The following is a 15,535-nucleotide window of genomic DNA, read 5'->3' as shown; positions in this document are numbered from 1 at the left end:
CACAAATTACTGCATTTTATCACGAGCCTCTGGCTATAAAAATATTTACCCATTTCATTAGATCAAAATCAATCATTTCAATAGCTTCCTACTGAAGTCTAAATATCCATTCACTTAACAGCAAGTATAATAACTCTGGAATATTAAGTTACTATTTTTCAAAAGTATTTCAACATAGAAGCAATTTATACTACAAAGTATTCATCCTGGTTGATAGAGAAAAACATGAGGGACAATAAGAAAGATGAAGTATTCATGAAGTTTAGCTTTCTAATGGCTAAGCAGAAATGGTATTATGACAAAGAGAACAGGGAGGCAAAAGTAAACAGAAGAACTCAAGCCTAATGGTGACACTAGTAAAATGGAATGAGACCTATGATAATTAGACAACACTAATCTTAATTTGAAGAAAGGCATAGCATGGCATTGATGTAATAGGTAGCAGAGGAAGGCTGGTGTTCAAAAGTCCAAAAATAACACTGGAGACTAAGATGTAGCAGAATTCTACGGCCATCTTTTTTTCTCTCAACAGTTGTGCATCATGAGATAGGCAATGTTATAACTGCTAAATCAATGTCATAAACCTTTTTCATTAACTAACCATCAACTTAAAATGGGATTTTCTAAAAATTGGTTAGATGTAGGATATCATGATTCTGTATCTTGTACCAAATTGCTTTATCTATTCCAACCACCAAGGAAATACAAATAGAAAAAAATTATAGGAGCTCTATTAACAAGCACTAATTTCTATTGATATAATAATAAGTACCACAATTCAACCAAGTTCTGGATGGCATATATAGTGTTGTATCTTCAATATATGAAGGGATATCAAATTACTAGTTATAATTTAGTCATTGTTAAGAGTTAACATATTTTGTTATTTAAATGATAGTTATGCATAATTGGAGAAGCTTTCTGTCTTCTTCAACTATCAGTTTTTAAAGGATTAATATTAGAAAGTCAGTAGTTAAAATTTTTGCCCCTAGTTATGCTAAAAGGAGAAAGTTAGTAAAATTTAGGTGTACAAAAACAAGTGAATGAGGTTATGAGCAAGTGAAAACAAAAGGACAAATTTTAATGGCATCTCTTTTAAATGTAACATATAATTTATAGTCTACTTTGAAAGATACTACTCAGTAACTTCAAAAAGGAGTACTACCCAATATATTTTATTATTAACAAACAAATTAAAATTAAAAGAATGGTATCATATACTTGCTACTTTTAAAAAAGAAGAGGAAGAAATAAAAGTAATTTGAGATTTAAGGTTAAAAAAGAAAAGGTAGCAAATGAAGGTAAATCTAACAGTACCCAGATTAAGCTAAAAAATTTTCATCAGAACACTTCACAAAAATTAATATACTGGTAGGAAGGATATGAAATCACTTAATTGGTCTGTTAATAAACTGGACTATTCATCTGTTCATAATAAAGTAAATAGAAGAAGGTTTTCATTTGAATTAAAAAAATAAGTTAGGACCTAAAAGGAATCCCATAATGCAAGTTTCATTTGCTCTGCATTTTTTCAAGCATTCCAGCCTTACTCAGAAATAATACAAGATATCCAAGGGCTTTAAAATCCAAGGCCTTTAATTCAGTTTTCAGTAATGACCATAAATGCCTTCACAAAACCTCTTTCTCACTGAAAACAGAAGGCACTAGGCATTACAAAACACCCTGAAAGCAGTGATTCCTTTTGATGCTGGTGAAGATAAACATTAAATGGCAGGTTTTAGATCTTAACAATGTCTCTTAAAAAAAAAAAAAAAAAAAAAAAGACAACTCTGAAAATCACACAAAAAATTAAGTTACCAGTCCTTTTCAGGTTCCCAATGAAACTTTAAGTTATTTTTACAACTGCATAATTTGAAATTAATAGATAAACCAGGCTATGATATGGTTTTCAACATGTGTTAGATTTTAGTTAAATACAGTAAATATGAAGATACTATTGTTATGCTAACTGGCATCCTTTGCTACTCTTTAGCTGTGCAAAATAAACTTGAAATGATACATCCTGCAGTGGTATAACTGAAAAGATCCTTGATATGACACCAACAACTTTCAAACTCTGGTCACAACTGCATATAAATTGTAAGATTATTAAAATACACCTTTTTGAAAAATAATAAGATGACCATTTATACCTAAACAAAGTTTCCCAGGAAGATATGAAATACTTTAGCATATAAAAGCAGTTGCCCATTTTCCGTGGGGACAACTGTTGTTTCACAAAATAACTCATGATCCAAGGCATATGATTTACTTCAAATGCCATATTCTCTCTATGACTTTGAGGTATGCTTCAAGAGACTATATCCATAAGGAAAGGGCACATGTGGGTAGAAGACCACAGTTACAAACACCAAGGACCCTTTCTTATGTCTGGAGTGCCCTTAGGAATTATATTAACAAAGAGTAAGAGATAGCTCCTGAAGCCATTTCTTTTACAAACACATACAACTAAATTTGGTTATGTAGAGGGTAATTCAAGACACAGCTATTTACATATGTGCTATGTCATGTGTGCCTATTTAAATAGTGGCTTCTTCAGGACACTCCTATTCAAACACCAAGGAAACAACCTTATTCTACCAAACCACAATCTTCTAGTTTTGGCAAGGTAGTATAGTGTAAACAAAATAAAACAGAAACAAAAACAACAAAAATAGCTATAACAGTGATTCAGTCAAAAGTTCCCATGTCAAACAACCACAGGGAAAGTGTTCTGAGAAATATTAATTTGGGGGGAAAAACCCTACCAAACAAATAATGCTAGATGAATCAATCTTATAATCATTCAAAGGACTATCTATCACATAAAAGGTTTATGAATGCCTTTTAAATAAGGATAGTTCAGTTTAAAAAATAGCTTATGAGTTTACAATTAGAATGTCTTTGAAAAACAGCCAAGCCAATTAATGTAAACAGGCCTAATTAGTAAAAGGTAAGAGGAAATAAACTCTTCCATAATTAATACTAGATGCCCTCTTCCCTTTGGAGAAACTGATAAGATTACATCTGAAAATGGCATAGAAAAGAATGAAATGAAACCTACATGACAATTGGAAAAAAAACACCAATGCCACTAGCAGTAAACATAATGGGAAGCAAAAAAACATATGTTTAAGCAATGATTATTCAAAAGAATGCCTTATAAAAACTTACATATCATAATCACGTTAAGGAAAAGCTTTAAGACTAGCAGCTGGGCTTTGTGAAACATGTAGGACAACAGAAGGCACTACAAAAGCATTAATTACTTCTAACTACAGTCTGACAGTTCAGTCTTTTCCTTCTTCTTAAGAAGACAGCCAGTGTGAATGTTATTTTTATATCCCCCTGAGTTTCAACATGATTGGGCAAAGCAGCACCAATTTAAAAAAATATCTGCAATGCCAGCACTGCAGTTTGGAATCACTTATACTGATGGCCCCACAGGTCTCTCATAAGAGCACTTTAGAACATGATTAAAAATATAGAAATGTCTTTCGGTGTTTTAGTATTAAAGTGGAACCACCACAGATACCCATTTTTAAAAATAATGCACTAAAAGGTCTGTTTATACAGTATAGTCTTTTCCGCCTTGTAGCTAGCATTCACAGCTATTTTCCACTCTGAGAGATCTTGTGCGTCTGGTTGAAATGTCAGTATGCTTCATGGTGCACCACCATCCTTTTTGACTGGAAAATCCTGGCAAATATCATGTCGTGCCCGTTTTGAGCAGTATGCCTTGTAGATCCTCTGGCAACGCTAAGATAATTGCATCTATGTGTGTCCGTAACTTTTCCATAGTGTCAGGTTTCACGGGTAAACGCTCTCGATCAGCCTGCAACTACATAAGGAACATTTGGAAGCATTTAAATTATCCTTTGAACCTGTATTAATACATTATATTCTCTAAATAAACAGTTTTAATGGTCTAATGGTTTGGAAACTTGAGACTTAGACCAGAATTTACAAAAACTGTTAAAAAGCAAAGAACATGCCATTTTAACAATACAGTTGCTGAACTCAATAAAAGACTTCTATGTAAATTAATAGATAATACCTACATAGGCCATGTGGTATTAAATATAAGTCACAATGTTTTTTGTAGAGCTCATCAGACTCCATGTAAATAATTTAAAAACATATGCATCATTATGATCTGCTTGAATGACCAAGCATTTTCAGTCAGATCTACTATCAACTGACCAATCATTAGTCCTCTCATTTAAAGTTACTTCTATGATACATGATGGATTGTCACTCCAGATGAGAGGAAAATAACTTCACAGGTTTTGGCTGTTTTGGCTACATACCAGCTTATTTTTCAGCTTCAATACAAGGTCTACTGTTTCCACTTCTGTGTGTTTCTGGGTCCAGAGAAGTAAGTCCTGGAAGAATAAACAAATCTCAGATCAGAAAATACTCAAAATAATACCCAAACCATCCTATTTCAATAGGCAAGGCTACCAAGAAAGAAGGACAGGAAGGAAAAGGAGAACTGGGTATGTAACCCAGATACAGCATCACAGTACAAGAATAATTCTGTACACGATATTCTGACGGTGTTAATTAGATACTTCTTGACATTAGCCAGATTGACTGTCTTAATATTTGGAAGTAAAACACAATGTAAGACATTCCTTTCTGAGGTGGCCCTTTTAGATCAATCAAGAAAAACAAAATTGGAATTTAAAGTACAACATTAACCCTCACCTCACTAAATAGGGAATAATTTTTAAGGAACACCAACTAACAAATTAAGAAATTATGAACATGAATATATTATTAAACGTAAACTCTGCACCTTCAAATAAGCCCTTCCTGGGCTTCTTTGTGGTTGCCTTCATCGTATTCCTTCTCTGAAAACTACAGTCAGTGGGAGTTTATGATTAGAAATCATAAACTCAAGCTAAGTACAAATGAAATGAGACTATCCTTTATATTTTTACAAATAGCTTAACTTAAAATAGTCTGCTGACAAATTATAGAATGTGGAAAAGTCCAAATACAGGAAAAAAAGAATCATAGTAACTGGGAAAGGGGAATAAAGCATGTGGGAAAAGATCTAGAGATAAGACTGCTTGGATTTGAATCCTGACTCCATTCAGTGGTATGCTAGCAAATATTTAATAACCAGTTCTCCAGGAAAAGTCTCTGGTTTGTAGCATTTGCCAGGTTCTGCGGTGTAATCCTCCCACTGTAGCCAACTTCAAGTCACCAACCTCAGATTACTGAATGCAGAGTTGGGAAGAGATGCACACAGTCGGCTCTTGTGAGCCAGTGCAATTGGGCTCTAGCACACTACCAACTCCACTACTAAGCAGTGATGTGATATGAAGCAAATCACTTAACTTATAATCCTCAAGTGTCCCATAATGCAGAGCGTTAACACACCTACTTTAATGAACTGTGAAGATTAAAAGACATCATCCATTTAGAGCACCTACACAGTCCTTGGCACACTGCACACTACTTTATTACTATTTATAAAGTAGTGGCTATTGATATAACCTTCCAGCCTCTATGGATAACTTTATCTTTATTTTCAATAGTTGTTAATCATCACATAAACACACTGTTTTCTAACCTCTTCACAAAGAGCTTCAAGATGGAGTGCCTCCAATTTCTGGGTCATTTCCTTCCGCCGGGTCTTGAACCAACCATCAAAATTTGGAGATTTTAGAAAATGCCTGTAAAAATAAATTTTAAAAAGAAAAATCTGATTATGACTTTAATTTCTTCTCCTCAATACCTTTCCTACCTATAGCTAGGAGAACCGTGTGAAACAATGGCATTTTTTTAAAAAGAGTATGTTTAGTCCAGTTTTTTGTTTTGTTTTGTTTTTAAATAAAGCTGTGTAGATGGGTGAAATAGAAAAAGAGGACTAACCGGTAAAGTCCAATCCAATCGCCTTTTATTCTAGACGTCAGTTGAGGTCCTGTTTTCTCCAGTGTTTTCATGAATTCTTCTGGAAGGAACTGTCTTAATTGGGGTGGACTCTAGAAAACAGGACATACTGTATTTAAAAATTAAAAATGGATATATTACAGAAGTTAATTGCAGTTAGAGAACGCAAACAGGAATTTAATTTATAATTTAATATTTATACCTTCCATGGAGAAATACTTTTCTGCAAAGGCATCAAGCTTGCCACATATCTTTCCTAAGTCCAAGAAAAAAAGTTAATCAAAGTTAGGTGTTCTTACCCAGTCTTCAAAAATGTTTAAAAAGACCTACTTAAAGAAAGTGAGTTTCCAAGTTTTTCATCCATATGCTCTTTAAATGGATAATACCATCACTCCCCTCAAAAGAAATTGCTGAATTTAGATTAAATTGAGAACTGGCTTTCAATAAAAATTTAACTAAATCTTAGATAATCCAAGGAACTACATATTTTTAATAATAATTAACCTTATTGAGTAACTATGTGCCAGAAAATGTACTCACCATTTTACATGCATGATCTCTTTTAATCCTTGCAACCATCCTTTGTGGCAGGAATTACTGGGAAACCGGGGCCTCAAAAGGCTAAGTAACCTGCCCGAGTTCACATGGCCTGAACATGAATTCAGATCTACTTGACTTCAGTCCATGCTCTTAAGCACTACAGTAAAGTTCACTTACTTAAACAGATTTAAATGGAACAAAATAAACTGATAGCCATAGACCAAGAAAGTATTTCTTCCCAAAATATAGTAGCAAAGATCTATAGGTTACCCTTATGTAATATTCTAGATAGATTATATTAATAACTACACAGGTCTCTCTCTGATGCAGTCTCCAGCCTAGGACCGCATCACGGTACTGCCTTATATCATGAGGCATCTTCTAGTATTTCAATGTAATGTTTCACTGAATTTCAGAGAATAACCATATCATTTATTCCATAAACATTTATTGTGTCCTAGCTACTATATGACAGACAGAGGAAAGATAATGAACAGGACAGGTAAGTTCCCTGTCATCTAGTTTAGTTTGTAACTGCAGCCCCATATTTCAAGTCCATAACTGCTACCTTCTTACGGATATCATCAAATTATGCTCAGGAAAATAATGTCAGAAAAAGAAGCTACAGTATAAATTTTTAAGGTGCAAAATGCAGTAATTGTATAATATTTCATAACAATTATCTCATTTAAGATTCATAACAACCCTGAAAGATATTTAGGAAAAGTGTAACTAGCCACATTTTACAGATAAAGAAAGAAACTGAGGGTCAAAGAAGACGAAGTGACTTACCAAAATTATACAGTTAACACTAGAACAAAGAGTCTAGGTCTCTTGCAAAGGGCTCTATTTTAATCACTAAACACATGAGCAGGCAAAACAATTTATGGTAAGGTTTTGGAAGCTGGAAAAAAAAAATTCATATCCACTTCAACAAATCATTAAATTAAGCAAATACGTATGCTAACTTACTAATGGAATGATGAAGCTTTGGGTCAGTTCCAAAAAATAGCGGCGGAGAATAACACTTTGAGCCTCAGAAGGACGTTTCTGTTGTACACCCTTAAAACAGGAAAAAATTGAGACCCTATACTCTAGTGACAGGGAATACAAAACAATGAATGTTTATAGAAGATCAGCTGATATGTAAATACATATTTTTACTTGATATGAAAAACAACCAAGAACTTCATTTGAAGTAATTTATTGTGAAGTTCACTGTGCAATATCCCGTGAAAAAAATCCTCAGAGCAAAACATGGGACATTCATCCCATACTTTAAAATATCAGCTCACAATGAAGACTATCTTTTTTCCACACTTGCTGTATTACTACTATTTACATGTTCCAAACAAAGCTAACTATTTCAACTGTTAGATGCTAAGCTACCTCATAGTACAGTCCACGACTTTTTCACTATTAACTTTTCACTCGTAAGTTTTCAGGAAGACTGGTACTAGTTTGTAACTGCAGCCCCATATTTCAAGTCATAATTGCTGCGACATTAGTCTCCTGATTTTTTATGATGCTTTGGTTCAAAAGAGAGACCTCATCACACATTGTTATACATAAAGCTCACATTGCCTAACTGGATATTGTATACCTGAGTAAGGAAATTTAAAATTAATAATATGAGCAAGTAATTACCTTCTGTAATTGTTTTATGATCTCTTCATCTCTATTTAGATATGGCTTATAAGAAGTATAAACTCCTACAAAGTAAAGAAAATAAGGTAAACACTAAGATCCAAGTACCCATATAGTATGTATTTAAAAATTAATAAAAAGTCAATACCAGGTTTGGAATCCAGAGTCTTCAGGTTCTTCAATTTTTTCACTTTAACCTGCTTAGGAATTTCACCTGAAGGAAGTATCATACAGATTCTTATAATTACTTGAATTTCACATATCACAAAACTGGAATTTTCTAAGACTGACAGTCCACTGACTGTTATTTACTTAGTCAGGGATGTTGTAGCTAAGGTATTCTTCATCACACCAATGAATATTTAAGAGTTTATTCCTACTACTTTAAAATTGGATAAAGGGAAGACTGAATTATAACAGCACTACAGAAATAACTTGTATAAATTATATAAAATGGATATTTGACCTTTCATTAATATCTATCATTACTTTAAAATTTCCCTTTTTGTCATTCAACTTATAATTTAAAATCTTTATGCTAAATACATGAAATATGAATAAAATACCATTCTGAATACAGTGTCAAATATAATACCATTTAAGAGTAAACAGAACTGAAAGCAACTCCTAAGTTAGTATGGATATATAGTATTCCAAGGTTTTTTTCTCGTACTTCCCCAAATTCTGCTTTTGCAGTATAGAAACACTGCCACCAGGTGGTGACAGTGGAAGCCACAATCACAGATCTGAGCCACAGGTGGACTGGACTCCTAAGCAGGGGTGCTGTGTTGCACAAAGGAGTATGAAGTGAAAGAGAGAAAAGACCAGAGGATAAAATGTATGCATTGCTGAGTACTGCTCCTGAGTAGAAGAATCTGAAGGCATGTGTGGCCAGGAAAGAGAAGAAGAGGAGCTACAAAGCTCTGTGAAAGAGAGAACACAAAGGGCTTTGGGGACAGACTGAGAAAGAATAGGAAGGAGTCCAGAAACACTCAGGTTTCTGGAATGTTTTGGATTCATTAGCTCACAGTTTTTACTTTGTCAATTTATTCTATATATTCCCACATACTAATTCTTATGAGAATTATCATCTGGAATCTTGTCTTGCAGTCTTGCTTCCCAGACTACAGAGTAGCTTTTAATCAGAAGATTTGTGTAACTTTTTTTCCCGTAAAGCGCAGAAATTAATACATATTTAACAATACAGATAACTAAATTCAAGTCATTTATCTGCCTCTGACTGTGAGAACCCAAAGAATATCACATGTCAAAACCACAATGGTTTGAATAAGTCTAAATATTTCTGTGCCTATTTTCTGTTTCCTGCTGTTCCAAGTCACAAAGGACTTGCAACTCCTCCATCCACCAGTGCTGTTTATTAACATATTATTTCCTGAAACTCACTGTGCAGAAGGAACCAAACATCAGGGAGAATAATTCAGCAGTAGGTTTCACATACTCTCCACATTCAGTAAGTTCTAGGTAATAATGAAGATATGTAGTGATCCATATCTGTTTTTTCAAAAAGGCAAAGACAAGAATACAACCTGTGTAGCAATCTGCACTCACACAATTTCCCTCTGACTCAGGGGACCTCATCAGGTATAAGATGCATACTGAACTCTAACCCTAGTCACCATAATTCTTTCACCGTAGCTTGTAACAGATATAAAGAAAATTAGTCATAAAGGTATATTATCTATTGCCAAAAAAAGTTAAATGGTATTTGTCCGATGGGTCTAGGAAAAAAAAGAAATGGAATACCAGAAAATGAATTAAAATCCTACAATTACAGACATTTATTTTAATTAAAAAATACTTATTCAGTGTCTCTTATGTACAACATACACAAGAGAGGAGTTTCACATAATTAACAGTCATAGCTATTGCACCTCTGCATATCTGCATAACAATCTCTACATTTAGGCCAAATGTTTTACCCTTGATGAGATCATCAAACTCAATTTCTGGTCACAAATTATCAGTTTATAATTTGATCCAATATACACTAGTAGAATTACTTTCTCCTTGAGGAATACTTACTAAGTACCATTATCCTAGCATTACATTCTTTGTTTAATAGGATTTGGGTAAACTAAAACGAGGTACAATCCGGAAGACGTAATCTCTTTATATCAGGAGGAATGATCCCCCTGCAGGGTTAAAACTGTATGTATGTTTCTGGTACAACTATGAACTTCTGGGTCTGGGAGAGCAAAATCTCAATTCTGCTGTGCCTTCCCTACTGGTCACAAAGAGGATACTTTTTCTGTAGTTTTACTGACTCTCTCAGATAGCCCTCAATTTTCAAAGCCAGGGTCCTAAACAGGGCTGTTGTATTTTATAACTTGTGCAGCAGATGCAGTGATCTTGGTCTTGAAATCAATGGGCAGAAAAGAAAAATATCCCCAGATATATATCCAATACTCATAAATTAAAAGATAAACAGAATTTCAAGAATGTGATACCAAAAAGAGATAATAAAATACTGATAAATTAGACTTTGTGAAAATTAAAAACTTTTGTATATCAAAGGATACTATCAAATATTTTCTCCCAGTCTGTAGGCTGTCTTTTTGTTTTGTTTATGGTTTTCTTTGCTGTGCTAAAGTTTGTAAGTTTGATTAGGTCCCATTTGCTTATTTTTGCTTTTATTTCTATTGCCTTGGGAAACTGACCTGAGAAAACATTGCTACAATTTGTGGCAGAGAATGTTTTGCCTATGATTTCTTCCAGTTTTATGGTGTCATGTCTTATATTTACGTCTTTAAGCCATTTTGAGTTTATATCTGTGTAAGGTGTGAGGGAAGTGTCTGACTTCACTGATTTACATGCTGCTGTCCAGATTTCTCAACACCGCTTGTTGAAGAGACAGGACCATCTTTTCTCCACTGTATATTCTTGCCTCCACTGTATATTCTTGCCTCCTTTGTCGAAGATTAACTGACTGTAGGTGTGTGGGTTTATTTCTGGGCTCTCTATTCTGTTCCATTGATCCACGTCTGTTTTTGTGCCAATACCACACTGTTTCAATTAGTGCAGCTTTGTAGTACTGTCTGAAGTCTGGGAGGGCTATGCCTCCAGCTTCATTCTTTTTCTTCAGTATTGCCTTAGCAATCTGGATCTTTTATGGTTCCATACAAATTTTAGGATTATTTGTTCTAGTTTGAAAAAAGTCCTGGGTAATTTGATAGGGATGCATTAAATCTGTACATTGCTTTGGGTAGTACGGCAAAAATTTACAATTTTTTTCTAATCCAAGAACATGAGATATCTTCCATTTCTTTAAATCATCTTCAGTTTTCTTTATCAATGTCTTATAATTATCAGCATATAAGTCTTTCACCTCTTTGGTCAGGTTTATTCTTAAGTATTTTATTTATTTATTTTTGATGCAACTTTAGAAAAGATTGTTTTTTTACTTTCCCTTTCTGTTACTTCATTGTTAGTGTAAAGAAATGCAAGCGATTTCTGTATGTTGATTGTTGATCTTGTATATCCTGCTACCTTTCTGAACTCGTTTATCAGTTCTAGTAGTTTTTGTGTGGAGTCTTTAGGGTTTTCTATATATAGTATGTGATCTGCATATAATGACAATTTTACCTCTTCCCTTCCAATATGGATACCTTTTATTTCTTTTTCTTGTCTGATCACCGTGATTAGGACTTCCAATATACTATGTTTAATAGAAATGGTAAGAGTGGGCATCTTTGTCTTATTCCAGATTTTAGGTGAGAAGGCTTTCAGCTTTTCACAGTTGAGTATCATGGTGACCCTGGGATGAATCCAACTTGATTGTAGTATATGATCTTCTTTATGTGTTGTTGGATTTGGTTTGCTAAGTTTGCTGAGAATTTTTGCAACTACATTCATCAAAGATATGGCCTGTAATTTTCTTTCTTGGTAGTGCCTCTGTCTGGTTTTGGTATCAAGGTGATGGTGGCTTCATAGAATGACTTTGGGAGTGTTCCCTCCTCTTCAATCTTTAGGAAGAGTCTGAGAAGGACTGGTATAAGTTCTTCTTTGTATGTTTCATAGAATTCTCCAGTGAAGGCGTCTGGTCCTGGAATTTTGCTTGGAGGGAGTTTGTTGGGTTTTTTTTTTTAAGATTCTATTTGTCCTCCAGTGAAAATGAAGACAGTCCACAGACTGGGAGAAAATATTTGCAAACAATGCAATTGACAAGGGATTAATTTCCAAAATATACAAATAGCTCCTATAACTCAGTAACAAAAAAAAACAGCCCAATCAAAAAAATGAGCAGAAGATCTAAAGAGACACTTCTCCAAAGAAGACACGCAGATGGCCAATTAGCACATGAAAAGATGCTCAACACTGGTAATAATCAGGGAAATGCAAATCAAAACTAGAGTGAGGTATCACCTCACACCAGTCACAACGGCCATCATTAAAAAGTCTACAAATAATAAATGTTGGAGAGAATGTGGAGAAAAGGGAACCCTCCCACTGTTGGTGGGACTGTAAATTGGTGTGGCCACTATGGAGAACAACATGAAAGTTCCTTAAAAACTAAAAATAGAACTTCCATATGGTTCAGCAATCCCTCTCCTGGGTATGTATCTGGAGAAAACTCTAATTCGAAAAGATACATGCACCCCAACGTTCATAACAGCACCATTTACAATAGCCAAGACATAGAAGCAGTACCTTTGTGCACCAATAGTGGGAATATAAAAGGAAAGCAGTATGGCAGTTTCTCAAAAAATTAAACATAATGACTATATGGTCCAGCAATTCACTTTTAGGTATATAGTTGACCTTTGAACAACATGGGTTTGAACTGTCCAGGTCCAGTCATACACATATTTTTTTCAATAAATATATATAGTACTACAACTTCTGTGGCTGACTTAACACACAGATGTGGAACTGTGGATACAGAAGGTCCACTATGGGACTTAAGCATGTACAGATTTTGGTATCTGTGGCAGGTCCTGGAACTAAGCCTCTGTGAATACCAAGGAATGACCATATATGAAAAGAAGTGAAAGCAGGAACTGGAGATATTTGTACACCCATGTTCACAGTATTATTCACAATAGCTAAAAGGTGGAAGCAAGCCAAGTATCCATCAACAGATGAATGGATAAGCAAAATGTGGTATATACATATGATGAAATACTATTCAGCCTAAAAAGGAAGGAAATTCTGACACCTGCTACAACATGGACGAATGCTGAAGACACCCATGCTGAGTGAAACAAGCAAGTCACAAAAGGACAAGTAAAGTAGAATTCCACTTAGATAAAATACCAAGAGTAGTCAAATTTATAGAGACAGAGAACAGAACGGTAGTTGCCAAGGGCTGGGTGTGGGGAGTGAATGGGAAGCTACTGTTGAATAGATACAAAGTTTCAGTTTTACAAGATGGAAAGAGTCCTGTGAGTAGATGATGGTGATGGCAGCCCAACAACATACCACTTAATGGTACTTAATGCCACTGAATTTTACACTTAAAAAATGATTAAGATGGTAAATTTTATCTTATGTGTATTTTACCACAGATTTTTTAAAAAAGAATGTAATTTTGATAATGCTACAATGTGAACCTTGAAAACGTTATGCTAAGTGAAATAAGACAGAAACAAATGTTGTATGATTTCACATGTATAAAAGCACATAGAAGAGTCAAATTCATAGAAACAAATTAGAATAGAGGTCACTGGGGGATTCAAGGAATGAGAAGTTACTGTTTAATGGCTACAGAGCTTCTGTTTGAGATGATGAAAAGTTCTGGAAATGGATGGGGTGATGGTTGCACAACACTGTGAATGCATTTAATGCCACTGAATTGCACACTTAAAAATAGCTAAAATGGTAAAATTCTAATATATATTTAGCCATAATAAAATTTTTTTAAGGTATTAGTGGGGAAAAGTACCATACACACATTAAACTTAATGAAATCTTGCACTTCTGTTAAGACCTGTGCTCACAAAAGACCTGTCAGTCCCAGAAAGTCAGGTACTGTAGTCTTAACCAAAATTATTTAAGCAACCCTGGTGTCATTGCTCACAATGAATCACCTCTACTAACTGGCCAAGGACCAAACTGAGGACACTGACACTATCTACTATCCACTCCTTGGTGACCATTAAGGATCTATCTATAAAGCATAATGTTTCCATGCAACACAAGCACTCTTCTATAGAATAAGTGATATCTGATCATATGGTACAAATAATCTGGTGACAGAAATAATCAGAGAGAACACAGCACCTCTCCCATAAAGTAGGCGGCTTAAAACAAACTGTTGATATTCCATTTGTGCCATTATCCTCATTTTTGAAAAATAAACTCAAGAACTGTCCCCTCCTCTCCCTTGGTCCTAGGTTCTACTTCTAAATGATAACTTCACCTGCCTGAAGAGGGTTCTCAGAGCAGCAAGCATACTAACTGGCAAGACATCACAAGAAAAGAAACTGTAGACTGATATCTCTCATGGATAAAGATGTAAAAATCCTCAAGAAGTATTAGCAAACCAATAATAATAATGATAATAATAATGATGATGATGATGATAATAATAATAATAAAACTACACACCATAACCAAATGGGATTGATATAAGGAATATCCAGATAGTTTAACATAAAAAATCAATATAATATACTGTGTTAATAAAGGACAAAAACCATATAATGATCTTCACAGATACAGAAAAAGCATTTAATAAAGTTCAACACAAATTCATTATCTTTCTCAACAAACCAGGAATAGATGGGCACTTCCTCAACCTGATAAAAGATATCTATGAAAAACCTACACCTAACATTGTAATTGGACCTGCATATTGAAAACTATAAAATACTGCTGAGAAAAATTAAAGAAGATCTAAATAATGGAGAGACATTCCAAGTTCCTGGATTGGAAGACTCAAGTGTTTTTAAGATGGCAATTCTCCTCCAACTGATTACATATTTAACACAATCCCTATCAAAATCCCAGATGGATTTTTTGCTTTCCGCCCACTTGGCAGATATTGACAAAGTAATCCTAAAATTTATATGGAAATGCAAAAGGCCTAGAATATCTGAAACAATATTAAAATTAAGAACAAAGCTGGAAGAGTTATATTTTCTGATTTCAAAACTTACTGTAACATTACAGTAATCAAGATGTTATACTAGTGTAAAGATAACACATATAGATCAGTATAACAGAAACAAGAGTCCAGAAATAAACCCTTATGTTTATGGTCAACCGATTTTCCAAAAGGTATCAACGCAATTCAATGGAGTAAGGATAGTCTTTTCAACAAGTGGTGCTAAGACAACTGGGTAACCAAATGCAAAAAAAAAAAAAAAAGATTTTAGACCCTGACTCCACATTATACACAAAAATTAACTGAGTGGTTCCTAAATGTAAATGCTAACACAATAAAATTTATAGACAAAAACATAGAAGAAAATCTGTGACCCTG

General features: G+C 34.2%; 1 protein-coding gene across 3 annotated transcripts in view; it reads right to left on the bottom strand.

Moving 5' to 3' along the window:
• Positions 1 to 1,578: 1,578 nt before the first annotated feature.
• DENND6A (DENN domain containing 6A) overlaps positions 1,579 to 15,535 on the bottom strand; it is a 45,331-nt gene continuing 31,374 nt past the window's right edge. For all 3 annotated transcript variants that reach the window (XM_031470588.2, XM_031470589.2, XM_031470591.2), the window contains 8 exons: positions 8,240 to 8,305; positions 8,092 to 8,156; positions 7,417 to 7,506; positions 6,107 to 6,160; positions 5,887 to 5,996; positions 5,585 to 5,687; positions 4,311 to 4,385; positions 1,579 to 3,841 (listed from right to left, as the gene is read on the bottom strand). In XM_031470588.2, coding sequence (XP_031326448.1) covers positions 3,710 to 3,841; positions 4,311 to 4,385; positions 5,585 to 5,687; positions 5,887 to 5,996; positions 6,107 to 6,160; positions 7,417 to 7,506; positions 8,092 to 8,156; positions 8,240 to 8,305 — 695 coding nt within the window. In that variant the 3' untranslated portion in view covers positions 1,579 to 3,709. The remainder of the gene's footprint in view (positions 3,842 to 4,310; positions 4,386 to 5,584; positions 5,688 to 5,886; positions 5,997 to 6,106; positions 6,161 to 7,416; positions 7,507 to 8,091; positions 8,157 to 8,239; positions 8,306 to 15,535) is intronic.

The sequence above is a fragment of the Camelus dromedarius genome, chromosome 17, assembly GCF_036321535.1.
Source record: "Camelus dromedarius isolate mCamDro1 chromosome 17, mCamDro1.pat, whole genome shotgun sequence".
In the NCBI taxonomy this organism is placed as follows: Eukaryota; Metazoa; Chordata; class Mammalia; order Artiodactyla; family Camelidae; genus Camelus; species Camelus dromedarius.
This window is presented reverse-complemented; position numbering and strand designations above follow the sequence as displayed.